Source organism: Neolamprologus brichardi, chromosome 6 (assembly GCF_056152115.1).
Source record: "Neolamprologus brichardi isolate AB-2024 chromosome 6, ASM5615211v1, whole genome shotgun sequence".
NCBI classification, from domain to species: domain Eukaryota; kingdom Metazoa; phylum Chordata; class Actinopteri; order Cichliformes; family Cichlidae; genus Neolamprologus; species Neolamprologus brichardi.
This window is the reverse complement of record NC_142109.1, coordinates 37,652,003-37,667,500: the sequence shown is the minus strand read 5'-3', so window position 1 is coordinate 37,667,500 and position 15,498 is coordinate 37,652,003. Positions and strand designations below refer to the sequence as shown.

Below are 15,498 nucleotides of genomic sequence, written 5' to 3'. Positions count from 1 at the left end.
TTTAGCCCCTGTGATGCTCGTGTGTGGTGACACTCCTCCTCCTCCTCAGGATGAAGAACACTGCTCTGCATGAAGCTGCAGCACTGGGGTCTGCAGGTGTGCCGTGTGCTGAGGTCCTGCTCAGGTGAGTCTGAGTGCTGCATTCAGTGTCTCTGTGTAAACACGGCCGCCTGCAGGTTTCAGAGCCAGAGTGAGACGGTTGGTGTGGCAACAGCGTGTCTGACTGACATTGAATGCAGCACAGTACCTGCAGTTGTTGCTCCTCCCACTCGTCATAATGACATCATCCTCTCTGTCCCTGGTTTCAGCTGTAAGGCCAACGTGAGGCGGAGGAACGCTGCGGGTCAGACGGCGTATGATGTGGCGGCGAGCTCAGGCTGCGGCAGCATGGCGTCTCTGCTGGCGGCTCAGACTGGACTGGACTTACTGGGCAAACTGGGAATCATGAACTGAAGATGAAGCTATTTTCTTCTGATTGGTCTGAACGTGAAAAACAAGTGACATCACTTCCTGTCAGCGCAGACATGCAGATTACAGATTTTTGACCCTTTCAGTGCGGCTGACCGGGTCTCTGAGGTTCTGTTGATGGTTCTGATGCAGGAATGGTTCTGTGGTCGTTTTCCTCTCAGCGCATCCTTCGATAGCATTGACCATAAAATCTAACAGGCTAACAGGCTAACAGGTTTTGGCGCATATATCTGGCTCCGCCTGGTTTCCTTCCTACCTATCAGACAGCTTTACTGTTAGGACTGACAGCTTCACCTCTAACGTCGCCCCCTGACCTGCGGGGTTCCACAGGGTTCAGTTTTGGGTCCATTATTATTTTCTTTCTTCATGCTTCCATTCGCTGCATTATTCAGTCATTTATCATTTCTATGCCGATGACATTCAGCTGCATGTGTCAGCCTGCTCAGCTGATTCGCTGTCCACCCTAGTCCAGTGCTTAACTCAGGTTTCTGATTGGCTTTCTAACAGCTGCCTTGTTTTAAACACAAACAGACCGAGACAACGATCGTGACTCATCCTGGACTACAGTCTGAAGTCAGTCAGGTTCAAATATCTGATTCTTCTCTGGGCTCGACTCGCATGTAAAATCTGTCTCCTGTTTCTTTCATTTAAGGAACATTTCTAAACTTCTTCTCAGCTGATCTGAAAAAGTGTTCGTGCGTTTGTGTCATTGTTTAGATGATTGTAACGTCCTGTTACCAGCTTGGACAGATCTTCTCTTTCTTGCCTCCAAGCTGTACAAAGTGTAGTGGCTGTTTCAGTTTAAACAAGCCTTCTGTTGATCGACGCCATTTTTTATTTACATTTAACCTTTTATATTGTTTATATTGTCTGTTTTATTACTGACGTTCTGTTTGTCTTAACCTTCGCGTACAGCGCTGTGTGACTGTCTACAAAAAGCGCTTCATAAATAAACTTTACTTACTTAGGTGTCGGGGTGTCTGCCAAGGTTCAAGTAATAAAATATTTCGGGATGAGACTGATTTAACAGCTCAGAGGCTCCGCCCATAAAACAGAAAAACCTGATCTCGTTTATGGTGCGCTGCTTCCTGTTCCTCCAAAATAAACTTCATGTCTCACCCCAAAACACCTGAAAGCAGCAAGTAAAGAGTTCACGGAGGTCAGAGGTCATCAGGATGTTCATTTTCTCACAGACTTTAATTCGATCAGACCTCAGGGCAGTCGCCCCCAGCTGGAAAACCTTTCTGTGCTGCTGCTGCCTGCAGGGGGCGCCCCAGCGCTTCAGACTGACCTTCATCAGGCACAAGGACAGTCCACACATCCTCCAGGTATGTTTCAGTCACAGCTTAGTGTCTGACAGTCTGACAAAGCTAACCCTGAACACCACCCATACAACATTTACCTGCACAGGTGACACTGCAGCATGATTCCACAACCACAGGCGTGAAACGGGCTGGTGTATTGGTGAAGTTTAGTCCTTGTCTAATGAGGGATTGCTGCGTTCTTGTGGTCCTGGACCTCAGGTGGTTCCTCGCCAGCGGGATCGTACCTGAGCTCCACATGTCCCTGTCAGCCTCAGCAGAGGGAGGGCGGAGCCTTCATCCCCGGGGTTGTGCCTTCATCCGGCCTGTGACCTGTCTGAAGCAGGCTGCTCTGGTTCATGGCCGGTCACTAACATAAGACTGAATGACTTCTTCACCTCTCGATGTCTGGAGTTTCTTCTGGTGACACAAACGTGGCTAAACGTGAAGAGACGGCTCTCTGACTGCCTCAGCTCGGACAGCCAGCGGGTGGAGGTTATCTACTGTTGATAAAAACTGCTCCATCAGCTGTGTGCACTACTGAGGTTTCTACTGCTGGAGGTTTCTTCCTGTTAAAGGGGAGTTTTTCCTTCCCACTGTCACCAAAGTGCTGCTCATAGGGGGTCATATGATTGTTGGGTTTGGTTATTATTAACTAGTTACACTGCATCAACAACATACACAAAGGCAAATAGCCTGCACACAGTCACGTGTCAGAGTTAGTGTCCAGAAATCTGTTTCCTGCAGCTCCCCCTGCTGGTGGTTCTGGAAATAATAATAAATGCCAAACAAAGTGCCTTGTAATTAATATGAATGTGACATGTATGCACATCCTCCAGTGAGGAAAAGCCTCTTTAAGTAAAATGGATTTAAAGGTAAACTGATTATTTTACTTCACATTAAGATGCCAAATTAGATTTAGATTATCTTCTGACTGACGTGCAGTGTGCCGGCTCAGATCGGACGATGAAAGCATGAATTCACTTCAGTAATTCTTAGTTTGAAATATGTTTGCGCACACGTATAAATGCTGGTAAAACCAGGAGCTCGTCGTGGATTACAGGAGAGGAGGCCACACCCCCATCCACATCGAAGGAGCAGAAGTGCAGTCAGCTGATTCAGATTCCTGGGCATCAACATCAGCGAGGATCTGAGCTGGTCGCACCATGTTGGCGTCATCACAAGAGCAGCAAGACAGCGGCTCTTCTTCCTGCGGCGCCTGAGAAGATTCAGCATGAACCCCAGAATACTGACAACCTATCGATGCACCATTGACCACTCTGACTGGCTGCATCGCCACCTGGTACGGCAGCTGTAACGCTCTGCACCGCGGCGCTCTGCAGAGGGCGGTGAGATCAGCGCATCACCAGGACTGAACGTGCAGCCGTGCAGGATCTTTAGACTGCATGAGACTCCAGCAGGCGGCTCAGGAGCATCCAGACCTGCACTAAAAGATGCAAGGACAGTTTTTACCCACAAGCCATCAGGCTTTTGAACTGCTGACACTATACACACCATTACACTCACTACGGTTACAGGACTCACTTCACTTACGTGCTCACTGCACAAGTTTTGCACAGCCTGTAAAAACCAACTTGTCATAAATATTTAATACTTTTCTCTTTTTCATTATTGTTTCTGCCATTTTCTGCACCTTTCTATACGCTCATGTAAAGCTGAGGAGCACGAGCCAAAGAATTGCATTATGGGTAAATGTGGCTGCTCTGTTTATCTGTACACGACAATAACACGTGAAACTTGGTGCTCTGCTAATGTCTGCGTGCACACCGCGTGGCGAGAGAGCACACAGAGTAACAGTTCCTGCCTGTCCTGCTCGCTCCCAGCGGCGTGCTGATGGCAGACCGCAGCGAGTGGTTAGGATGGAGGGCGATCGAGTGTAAAGGAGGCGAGAGAGCAGGCGGAGCTTCAGCACTTTGGTTTTAATACAGAAACACAAACAGCAGCACACACAGTCCCAGATGTTCCTCACAGCACCGACAGCTGCACACCTGCCTCAGACGCAGGTCAGCTGGGGGCGGGGCTCAGCGCCGCAGTCGCAGAAAGAAGGCGTGGCGGCACTCTGCGCTGTCCACGGGGTAATATTTATCATAAAAGTCCAGGATGTACTCCTCGGCCTTGAAACCGAACTTCTGGTACAGCAGCATGGCGGGGTTGCTGGCCGACACGTGCAGCGTCACGTCCTTCCCCATACACGTCTGAAACACGCACAAACAAACACGTTAGGGTGGTCGCAGCGGCACGGACGCCCCTGACCCGCCCACCTGCAGTCGCACCTGGATCAGGTGGTAAATCATGAAGGTCCCGATGCCGGCCCGCCTCCACTCGGGGTGGACGAGCAGGAAGGAGATGTAGGCCTCGTTGTACTTCACGTCCGGCACCATGAAGCCGAAGCCCACCACCACCTTCTTGTAAAGGACGACCACGCTGAAGTCAGGGTACTGCAGGCACTCGGACAGATCCACACCTGTGGGAGGAGCAGACGGAGGTCTGAGCCACGGCCGGGCGGCGCCACGGGGCGTAACGGGCGAGCGTGCTACCTGGCCAGAAGCTGTCGTGACACATAGCGTTGACGGAGGGGATGTGGTTTGGACGGACGTAGCAGTAGTCGATGGGAGCGTCGGGTTCGGGTGCCCAGCCCGCCTCCTTCCTGTGCGGGTACGCCCGGATCTCGGCCAGCAGCCGGAGCTTCGGCGGGCGGCTCTCGAAGTCCCGCCTACACAAAAGAAAGATGGAGAACGCAGGTGTGGACCTCCATAGGGCTGCTCGATGTGACCATATAAAAACATCGTTTCATTTTACGCTTTTGTTTCGTGGTGTAAAATAAACTGTTTACAGCAACATTTGTTCATGTTCTGATGTCGCTGTAAGTTCTCTCTTTCTCTTATATTTAACCCTTTAAAGCCGGTCAGAGCAGCACGCTCCGTTTTGCGTAACTATTTTTAAATCCATGTAGAACCGGAACCACGTGAGCTAGTGCAATAAGTTTTTTTGCATATGAAACCGGAGGAGTTGTACTTTCATCTTATGCCATCAGCTCGTCCTCGGTCACAGTTTTTTTCCACATAAAGCTTTGCAAAAAGAAACAAAAACATAATATTCCAGAAACACGCTTTGCCGATCCGATCAGCTGTTTGTAACACTTCCCACATTGAAATAGACGTCAGCGCGAACAATCGCATGTCCGCCATTTCCTGCCCGAAACCGGAAGTGACGTCATTTTCGCGGAAAATTTAGTTTTTTACTTGTAGCCCTTAAAAGCCTATACTGGTGTTTTTATAAGTCATGTTTGACTTTATGCTTTTCTGAATACTTTCTGGGATGCTTAGAACTAGAATTGCACTGCTGGAAATAGTTTATTTTGATGCATATGCTGTTTTCTTTGCAAATTTGCATTATAATATTGTTTTGGTTTTTTTTTCTGCAGTATATAAAAATTGGTGTATCTCAAAAATAAAACTATGAAGACACTCAAAATAAATTTCCTGTTGTTGTAAACAATTTTTTGCAACTTTTTTGTATTTACAGTTTTGAGGGATAAGCCTCTTAAATTTCTCCAAGTAGAAATATATGTAAAAAAAACAAAAACGATTTTCTATTTTTTTGTAGTTTATTGCACTTTTTTGCAATTTATGTAATTACTATGCACTTAATGCAGACATATTATTAAAATATGGGCTGTAATGGTTGTATTGATGTATAGCAACTTTAAATGCTCCCAAAAATGGCTCCACAGCATGTAAACATATAAAGTAAGCTCTGGCGGACTTGGGTCTATGGTCGGTCTTAAAGGGTTAATATAACCACTACGGACGGACAAGCACCTGTTTTTATGCGTTGTCGTTAGCAACAACGACGGTAACAGCCTCGCGTGTCTGCTTGTTTATGTTCCACATAAACCTTTTACAATAAAGCTCAAGATCCTGTTGAGACTTTTCAAAATAAACTGAATCACATGAAAGAGCAGATTATTTACGGATGAGAAGCAAAAAAGTAAAAATAAAGCTTAGACTCAAACGTTAGAACAGGCTTTTCCCCGCAGCACGCCGTGTAATAAGTACAAAGAAAACGGCGCCGTTACAACTTATGTCTAAAAATGTGTCGTTTCATGCATCGTTGAAACACTCGACTCAGCTACATGACGCACAGCTGGAAACACTTCAAGCAAGTCGAGCTGCCCGAGAGTCACAGAAGTTACAGAAAATGTTACATTGTTGTGATTTATATCGTTATCGGACGATAGATGTTTTATATCAGGAGATGAGGTTTTGGTCGTATCGCACAGCCCTCGACCTCGCAGGAAGCTCAGAGGACTCCGCCCACAGGTGTGGCTCTGACCCGGAGGTTTACCTGATGTACGGTTTGAGGAGGCGGGAGGTGTACGGGCTCCTGACGGTCTGCTCCAGGCTTCCTTCAGCTCCCATCAGACGATGCCAGAAGGACACGGACGGCTGCTGGACGCCTCGCCTGCCGGAGACGCCGGTCTGTAAAACACGGACAGGTGAACGCTGCATCAGCTGCATGCGTCACGTGGACGGACAGGAAGTGCGTGCGTTACCTGGAAGCGATCGAGAATCCGCAGCTCCTGGCTGCTGGTACAGTACTTCCCTTTCACACCGCCGCCGATTTGTGCTCCCGCCTCCTGGGCGCCATAGATCCCTCCCACCAGGCTGAGGGTGGCGCTGACCACTCGGTCGATGTCCAGCAGGGGGTGCCTCCTCTGTCGTTTTATCTGGCGAACCAGCAACTTCCTGTGGAGGCGTTTAGCCTGCGGCGTGACGGCCAACGCGAGCGGGCAGGCGTCCAGCCTTCGCAGCAGCATCCTCTCCTCGTACAGACTGAGAGCGCCGTAGCGAGGGCTCTGGGCGTTGCCCGCAGCGCCGACAGCGTTCTCCGGATGAGTCGTCCTTCTGCGCTCAGGTCCTCCGCCACCGCCGCCTGCGGACAGCGGCGTGTCTTCGCTTTGTCCTACGGCTTCTTCAAAGTCGTGCTCACGGCCTTCGTCTTCCTCGCTCTCTGCTTCACGCTTGATGTGAGGCGGTGGTGGGCGGAGCTTCTTGCGGGTGCCCAGGTTGGCGCTGGCAGGTGGGATGTACTCGGTTCCCGGGTCGATCATCCCCTCCGCCTCCATCTCCTCGTCATCTGAGTCGGAGGAAGCAGAGCACGCCATCAGCGCTTACATCACATAAACCACATGACCTGCACCAATCAGGCGTTACCTCACCGTGGAACAACGCCTGTGGCGGCATGGCGTCAGGGATGAGGTCCGCCTCCGACAGCAGGCTGGGCGTCGCCGAATGCGAGGCTGGCGTTCCCGGGGCAGAAAAGTCAGGTGAAGGCGATGGCGTCGGGCTGGTGAGTGGCGTTCTGTCTGAGGAGCTGAGCGAAGAGAAGTCAATGACCTCGCCCTTCTCCAGGACCAGATCTGGGCGCCGCCCACCACCCGCACCACGACCTCCGCCCAGTTTGACAGGCGTGGAGGCGGCGCTACGGTCCGTGTATCCGCCCGCCGCCTCCTTCTGGGCCCGCCGGATTTCTTTGGCCTCCTGAGTGCGCGAGCGTTTCTCCTTCAGCTGCATGGCGTTCTCCACGGGGTTCCGCGCCCCGCGTTTGCGCAGACCCTCCACGGTGATAATCGGGTCCAGCACGGGTTTGGACGCTGTGGGTAAACGGCGTCCAAGGTCAGAGGTCAACAGACACGTCCAGTTAGGACCCAGCGTTCGATGGCGGCTTACCTTTAGTCTTTGTCACGGATTTGTCCACGTCTGGTCGCAGGGTCGGAGGTCGGTTGTGGACCAGCTTCCACCAGCCAGGCTCGCCGAACTCCTGCGCTCCGGAGCGGAAGAAGGCGGGGCTTCCGACCGACAGGCAGCCCGCTACCGTGCTCCACCAGGTGGACGTCTTCTTCCTGCAAAGAAGCGTGCAACAGGAACGTGAGCGGCGGCACGTTATCGATGGAGAGCAAACCTTTGTTGTCCGCCTGCGACGACCTCGAGCCCAGCAGGAAGTTCCAGTGTCGACCAATGAAAGCGCAGATGTCCTCTTTCCACCTGAAATAGCCCTGCCGGCCCGTCCCCTCCAGAGACAGGTTGTACATGGCCAACATCACCACCTGTCGCAGGAAGAAGCCGCCGTCAGCACGCCACGTATCTGAGGTGTGTGTCTGTGTGTGTGGGCGGGGCTAAAGTCCTACCTGCTGCCAGGTGAGCCTCATCCTCTCGAAGCTCTCCTTGCCGTCTTCGGAGCAGTCGGAGCAGACGAATTTGAAGAAGTTGTCTCCCTTCAGGTAGCTCGGCTGCTCGCCGCGGAGCTGAGCTGAGGACGCACAGGTACAGGTTAGGTGCTGCACACCTGCTGGGCGTCGCCTAGGTTACCACCAGTGCCTGCTCTCAGCTGATGAAGCTGCCTGTTTGGCTCCACCCACACCACATCAGACCTCACCTTTACTCTCATACCTGCTTACAGCAGGTCAGAGGTCACATTAGGGCTCATATCATGTGATTGTCCATCGCGTCATGTGACACAAACCGAGAGCACACTCACGCCGTGTTCTGGGCTAAACGGCGTTGGTGCACGCGTGAGGAGGAGCTCGTGCCTGAAGGTGGGGCCGTGTGGAGGAAGCTACCACGCACACAGGTGCAGATCTCTCAGAGTTCAGCGGGTACGACCGCTGATTCGCGCGACAGCTTTAACCCTTTAAGACCGACCATAGAACCAAGTCCACCAGAGCTTATATTATATGTTTACATGCTGTGGAGCCATTTTTGGGAGCATTTCAAGTTGCTATACATCAATACAACCATTACAGCCCAGATTTTAATAATATGTCTGCATTAAGTGCATAGTAATTACATAAATTGCAAAAAAGTGCAATAAACTACAAAAAAATTGAAAATCGTTTTTGTTTTTTTAACATATATTTCTAGTTAGAGAAATTTAAGAGGCTTATCCCTCAAAACTGTAAATACAAAAAAGTTGCACAAAATAGTTTCCCACCACAGGAAATTTATTTTGAGTGTCTTCATAGTTTTATTTTTGAAATACACCAATTTTTATACACTGCAGGAAAAACAAAAATAAATATTATAATGCAAATTTGCAAAAAAGCAGCATATGCATCAAAATAAACTATTTCCAGCAGTGCAATATGAGTCCTAAGCATCCCAGAAACCACACAGAAAGTCATAAAGTCAAACATAACTTTTAAAAACACCAGTATAGGCTCATGAGGCCCGAATGGTAAAAAACTACATTTCCGCAAAATAATGTCACTTCCGGTTTCGGGCAGGTCATGGCGGTGATGCGAAAGTTCACGCTGACGTCTGTTCCTACGTAGGAAGTGTTACAAACAGCTGATCGGATCGGCAAAGCGTGTTTCTGGAATATTATGTTTTTGTTGCTGCAAGTGCTTTTTATGCAGTTTTTGCAAAGTTATATGTGGAAGGAAACTGTGACCGAGGACAAGCTGATGGCATAAGATGTAAGTACAACTCCTCCGGTTTCATATGCAAAAACAATTATTGTGCTAGCTCACGTGGTTGCAGAGCTACCGGGATTTAAAAATAGTTATGCAAAACAGAGCGTGCCGCTCTGACCGGCTTTAAAGGGTTAACGAGCGCCATGTGAGACAGACCGGCCGGCACGCGGTGGGAGCGTCTGGATCACTTTTGTTCCCGCCGTAACGCTCCCAGCATATCATCCTACCCCGTAGCTACGACTGAGGTGTCGCCGGGAACCCACAGACTTGATTGCGTTGGGTTGTTATAGCAACAAGGCCGAGCATCCTGTGACATCACTTGTGCGCGACATGAACGAGAACAAAGCAGAACGCCGAGGCGATGGCGTGCCTCCTGCTCGGTCCGCTGCGTTTTGTCAGACTCGCTCTCGTGACTCACAGAATGACACACCTGACCAGCCAATCGGTGGCGTGCGGTCTGCTGATGTCACATTTTCAGATTGCTCGGCAGCAGGTAGCGCCACCTACTGGTCACGTCAGAAACGGAGCGCTGCGATTGGCCAGCTCACCTGCGGGGATCCACTTGTGGCAGCGGTCGCAGTAGAAGGACATGTCCTCGCAGGCCCACCCCCCGTCGGTGTCCTCACCCACGTCACTGGTCAGGGAGTCGCCGCTCTGGTCATGTGACAGGTCCACAGAGCCCTGGTCCTCCGACTCAACGATCAGCAGCGTCTCGCCCTCCACCTCCCCCTCCTCCAGACCGTCCGACGCCGACGTGCAGGCTGCCTCGTCCTCCCCTCCCACCAGCTGCTCGCCACTGCTGTCCATCGTCCTGCTTCAGGTACGGCACACCTGGGCAGGTGACCGCTGCGATCTACACAAGAGCAGAAACATTACAGGTGACCCAGTCGTAAGGAGGCTCGGGGACGCGATAGCGTAGCTCCACGAGAGTGTTTACCTTTTCTCAGGTGTCCTGTGGGTGGAGCCTGACCTCCCTGCGGCGTCTCTCCTCCTCCAGCTGTCGGGTCAGCAGCCGCTGCTCCTCCAGCATCCGCAGGTTCTCTTTCCTGCGCTCGAGCCGTTCCAGATCCCTGACCACGCCCTCACGCAGGCGCTGCACGACAAACACAAAGACCACTCATCGTTGATCAAGCTCTGGGGACATGTGAGCCCCGCCCTCATGAATCTCACTCATTAATCCGTCAGGGCTCCGCCCCCCAGCACCTGTACGCAGTCCGGTCTGCTTTCTGTCCCTTGCAACAGAACCCTCAAAGGTGGAGTCTCTCCCACAGGAGCTTCACTTCAACACACAAACTTCAACCTTTGACCTTTTTGACTTGTGTTGTGAAGCATTCTTGGGTTTCTTGTAAGGCGCTGGAGAAAGTGATTATTATTGATCACTGAAACAGGTGTCACAGGTGAGATGCTCATGGTGCGAACACCTTAAACCCAGGTGTGTGATTTTCTGTTTCTTTGCTAACAGCAGGACTCGTGACCTCACAGAGGTCACACGACAGAAAACGCACCTCCAAAATAAAGGCACACCTGTAAGCGTGACCCCACTGCAGTTCTGTCAGTCACGTGTTCTGCACTCACCTGAGCTAAAGTTAACTCAGATAACGCCTGATTAGCTAACTGAGCCATAAATGTAAGGACTCATTGTTTACCTGCCATCTGAGTCTTTTATTTTGAAAAGCGTTGGAGGAAGCTGTTTTTGGCTGCTGTTTATCGTCATTATCGTGTTTATTTATTATTACTCTTTTAACGTCTGTGTGACGTCACCTGTGTCCGTTCAATTGAGTTTAACCACCACCTGTGCTTTAGCGTTAGCCTCGTTAGCCCCCGTGACCCGCTCCGGCACACGCAGGCTAGATGTTAGCTCGGCTTACCCCAGCCCGGCTCGCCCCAGCCCGGCTTACCTCTCTGTCCCAGGCCTGCTTCAGGTGCACCGCAGCCACGGTGCTCACGGTCAGAACCACGGACACTCCCAGGACCACCTTAGAGACCGTGGACATCACGCTGTCTCAGCTCCGGCTAACGGCGGCTAAAGGCAGCTAGCGGCGGCTAAGGTCTTCTTCTTCTACGCTCACCTGAGCTGCACCGCCCCCACCGGCCGGAGTGTGTGACACACACGCAGACTCGCGTCAAAGAACCAAAGAAAAAAAGCCAAAAATGTTCGTTTGTTTCTATTTTAGGTGAGAACCAGCACCTCACCTGTCCTCCCTGTGTCACACTCGCAAGGTGTGTTAGTGTGTTGTGAAGTATCTCCTGTCTCCTTCCCTCCTGCTGAGGACTTAGGAAAAGAGAAGTGGAACGACCTCACACTCTCTCTCCTTGACGGTGTGAGGATGTTGAAACTACAACGAGCAGACGGACTACAAACGGGGGAGTGATGAGGGTTGAATTGGGAATCAGGGGGGACTCAGGTTTGAAAAGGTGGTCGACTGGCTAGGATGTCATGAACGGAAAGGAGTGGAGAAGAACGGGGTTGTTTAAGAGGATTTAAAGAGCTAAGTGCAGTCTAAGTAACACCAGAGGGTGGCAGCAATGCAACTTCGATGGATGCAAGTGTAACAGGGTCATAAATCACATTGTTATAATTACACAAAATGTGTCCTAAACCCCCAAACTGTTCCTTTTATACCTGACTTTTAGGACCTCCAAGCCTGTAGTTATGTTCATTATCAGTTAGAGCCCCTCCTCATTCTTTTCTTCTTCTTCTTTGGTGCAATCCTATAAATACAGTGTACCCCTTTTGCCTCTCCCCTTTTCTACAATTCCCCTGTGGGAGAGGTGGGTGTCATTTCTTTCCAACACTTTAAAACACACATATAATGCATATTTAGCCACCCTGATGTTTCTGATTGTGATTTTAGTTCAATTATTGTCATTATTAAGCCTGTTTTTGTTAGATGTTATAAGTGTGTAGTATGTGTGTATCATACATGTGTTTTAGGCGCCATAAATGCTAGCATGAATGTATACTCCTTGCTAGCTTGGATGTTGAGCTAACCCTCTTCCCCACTGTTTGTATTTGGTCGTAGGAGCTGGAGCGGGCAAATTATTTACTTGGAGGTCTTTCTTTCTTTTACCTTTTTTATCAGACACAGCGCAGAATCACACCGGTTACACAAGCTGCCGTTAAACTGGAGGAAGAAGAAGAAGACTACAAGCGCGCATCGTACTCTGTCTCAGCGTGTTCTGTTGTTTGGTGGAGGTCATATGAACGAGAACAGCCTGTGTAAATATCCTGCACCACAGAGGCGGGAATCTTAAAGCCGGAGGAACATTTAGGGTCTGATTTCCTGCCGTCACAGAGACAAACAGAGTCTGTGCTGACAGCTGTGAGCAGCAGCACTTTATGCACGTGTTTGTTTCACTGCCAGGAGAGAATCTTAAACGTCGCCTCAAACACACAGTTTACCTGATGGTTTGGTTCACGTAGGTTTCCACAGGTGAGCCACCTGCTGCTCCTTGGCAGGTGAGGCGCAGTATTCCAGTGTTGGTCTAAGGAGCTTGGAAAGAAAAGCGTCTGGACTTCTTTAAGTTGCTTGAAGAAGTTTCACCTTCATCCGAGAAGCTTCTTCAGTTCTAAGGTAAAATGGTGGAGAGTCCCAGATATAAACCTAGTGTGAGTTTCCCCCCACAGAGGGACAAAAGGACCCCCTGATGATCCTCTAATCGCCTGAGCCAAGGTGTGGAACTGGGTGTGGGTCACAATCAGCCAGAGTTTCAGGTGAGCTCATTGTGAAACCTGGCCCCACCTTATCATGTGAATTCCTGAGGTCAGATGTCCCAGGATGTGAGTGGGCGTTCAGGCGTCTGGGGAGGGAACTCAAAACTGGATTCCAGATGGCAGACACAGAGAAGTGGAATGAAAATCAGACATGATTCCAAACATTTTTTGGAAGATCTGAAAACTGCTGTTCACAAACGCTGTCCATCTAATCTGACTGAGCTGGAGCTGTTTCAAAGAAGAACGGGCAAAGATTTCAGTCTGTAGATGCAAAGCAAACAGACCCTAAAAGACTGGCAGCTGCAACTGCAGCAAAAGCTGGTTCTACAAAGTGTTGACTCAGGAGCTGAATAATTACACACACCCCACTGTTCAGTTATTTATTTGTAAAAAATGTTTGGAGTCATGTATGATTTTCGTTCCACTTCTCACGTGTGCACCACTTTGTGTTGGTCTTTCACCTGGAATTCCAATAAAACTGATTCATGTTTGTGGCTGTAATGTGACCAAATGTGGGAAAGTTCAAGGGGGCTGAATACTTTTGCAGGCCACTGTATCTGTACCAGTGGCTGGGTGCTCTCCCTTTGAAAGAGCCAAGAGCCTTTCTTTCCACTTCTTCCATGCAAAGCTTGGCCACAATAGGTGACACTGAGCCCATGGCACGGCCATGTTTTTGTCTGTAGAAACCCTCGCTGTATTTGAAATATGTAGTGATAAGGCAGGGGGGTCATCAGGGGGTCCTTTGTCCCTCTGTGGGGGGAAACTCCTACAGAGCTTAAATCTGGGACTCTCCACCATTTGACCTTAGAACTGAAGAAGCTTCTCGGATGAAGGTGAAACTTCTTCAAGCAACTTAAGTCCAGACGCTTTTCTTTCCAAACTTCTTAGACTACGATGACCTGGATGACTGAGAACCTTCACAGACATTCTGATGTTGGAGGTGATGGTTACAGCAGCACTGAGCCGTACGTTCATTAAGTATGAATAGAAAAGCTGCTTCTTCTATTTATTACAGTAGAAACCAGCTCAGATTACAGAGAGAAAATGGTTTCAGTGACCGCTGCCCCCACCTGAGCTCTAACCTTTGAACCTCACTGCCACAAAATCAAAACGGTCACCTTCATCTCTGGAATATTTATTATTTTAATATTGTGCATCTATTAGTAGAAACATGGAAGCTGCACACATCCGTTCCCTCGGAGTTTAATGTGCTCCACAAACTGCACCCCGGACGGTTTGTCAGGCATACGTGTGATAGCACAGCTCCACAGCACCCCCTAGTGCCCGCCAGCCGCGGCTGCCCTCAGAACACCCGCTGAACCGTGACGGCTCGGAGTGAAACGGACTGATGTGATTGGTCAGAATCAGCCGGAGTTCAGCTAAATCTCAGCGCAGGCCACTGCCAGCACTAGCAGCCCAATATGAATAGTGATCGTTTATTAACCCTTTATCTGTCTGGGACACACGGCTGACCTTTGGCTCCGACACAGGTGCGCTAACCAGAAACATGTAATGAGACAGTGTGACGCGCAGCAACGTGTGAACTGCTGTGAGGGAAGCCTGTGATCACGGAGCTGAACCTGCTCAGGCTGCTGAACTACATATAAACTGTATACAAGGATCACAGCACGAACATGCAAACATGGAGGGAGCATGCTCATGCACAGCTCCTCCTCCTCGCCACGCCTCAAAAGCTGTGAAAGTGGTCACATGACCACACACTTATAACTTGAGCTGTCACACCTGAGGCCACCTTTATCTAACATTGCCACGTCCTCCTCCTGCCTGTGGGTGGAGGGAGGCCCAGATGCTTCACCTTGCATCCAACTCAGGGGGAGTCCCTGGTACGTGAGACTTAGTGAGGTCGTGACCTTTGAGGCGGTCCTGAGAGTCATTGACTCGACTGTCATGTGACTCTTTGGAGTGGAAATGGCAGTTTATTCCACCTCTGAGGTGGAGGCCTACACAACCAACCATCGGCAGCTGATTAACGCCCACTCACACCTCCACCTGTGAAACAACTGAATTCACCTCAGATCTTCTCACACCTGATTGGCCGATCAAGTCGGGCCAGTCATATCTGAGCATGCTCACCACGGGTATTATAGCTTTTACCGCTCAGCTGTAGAAGACGTCATCCACAGAGAGGTGAGGCAGGGTGGAGCGGGTGGAGACGAGTGTGACAGAGCAGCAGGAGTGAAACTGAAGGTTTGGAGGTGGAGGCAGATGGAGTAAAATCTAAACTTCATATTTAATGTTTAGGCGGCTCCGGTTTCAAAGCCCAACATCTGCAAACAGCTGTAAACATGAATGTGATTAAAATAACAACAGACTGGAATCAGCAGGTGGAGCTCGATCCATGACGCTCACTCAGCTGGTTCAGGTGCAGCAGGAGGGGAGGAGTCACAGTCTGTCCCAAAACATCGGCCGCATCCTCCTGAGGACCCGGCCTTCGTGGTCTATGTGCGCCGGGTCCTTCGAAGACCGAGAAGGTCAGAAGTGCGAGGCTGTGAAATGGG

General features: G+C 50.2%; 2 protein-coding genes across 2 annotated transcripts in view; one reads left to right on the top strand and one right to left on the bottom strand.

Moving 5' to 3' along the window:
- Positions 1 to 1,610, top strand: part of dzank1 (double zinc ribbon and ankyrin repeat domains 1) — a 9,216-nt gene extending 7,606 nt beyond the window's left edge. Inside the window, exons 19-20 of the mRNA XM_087842326.1 lie at positions 50 to 124; positions 309 to 1,610. Of these exons, the coding sequence (XP_087698452.1) occupies positions 50 to 124; positions 309 to 453 (220 nt within the window). The 3' untranslated portion in view covers positions 454 to 1,610. The remainder of the gene's footprint in view (positions 1 to 49; positions 125 to 308) is intronic.
- Positions 1,611 to 3,694: 2,084 nt separating this feature from the next.
- On the bottom strand, positions 3,695 to 10,343 carry kat14 (lysine acetyltransferase 14). Its single transcript, XM_087842325.1, has 11 exons — positions 10,202 to 10,343; positions 9,813 to 10,117; positions 7,981 to 8,102; positions 7,778 to 7,899; positions 7,523 to 7,695; positions 7,012 to 7,446; positions 6,346 to 6,929; positions 6,138 to 6,271; positions 4,328 to 4,503; positions 4,064 to 4,254; positions 3,695 to 3,985 (listed from the first exon to the last, which is right to left on the bottom strand). Exons 2-11 carry the CDS (start codon positions 10,069 to 10,071, stop codon positions 3,812 to 3,814), a joined length of 2,370 nt encoding a protein of 789 aa, XP_087698451.1. The 5' UTR covers positions 10,072 to 10,117; positions 10,202 to 10,343; the 3' UTR covers positions 3,695 to 3,811.
- Positions 10,344 to 15,498: the final 5,155 nt, after the last annotated feature.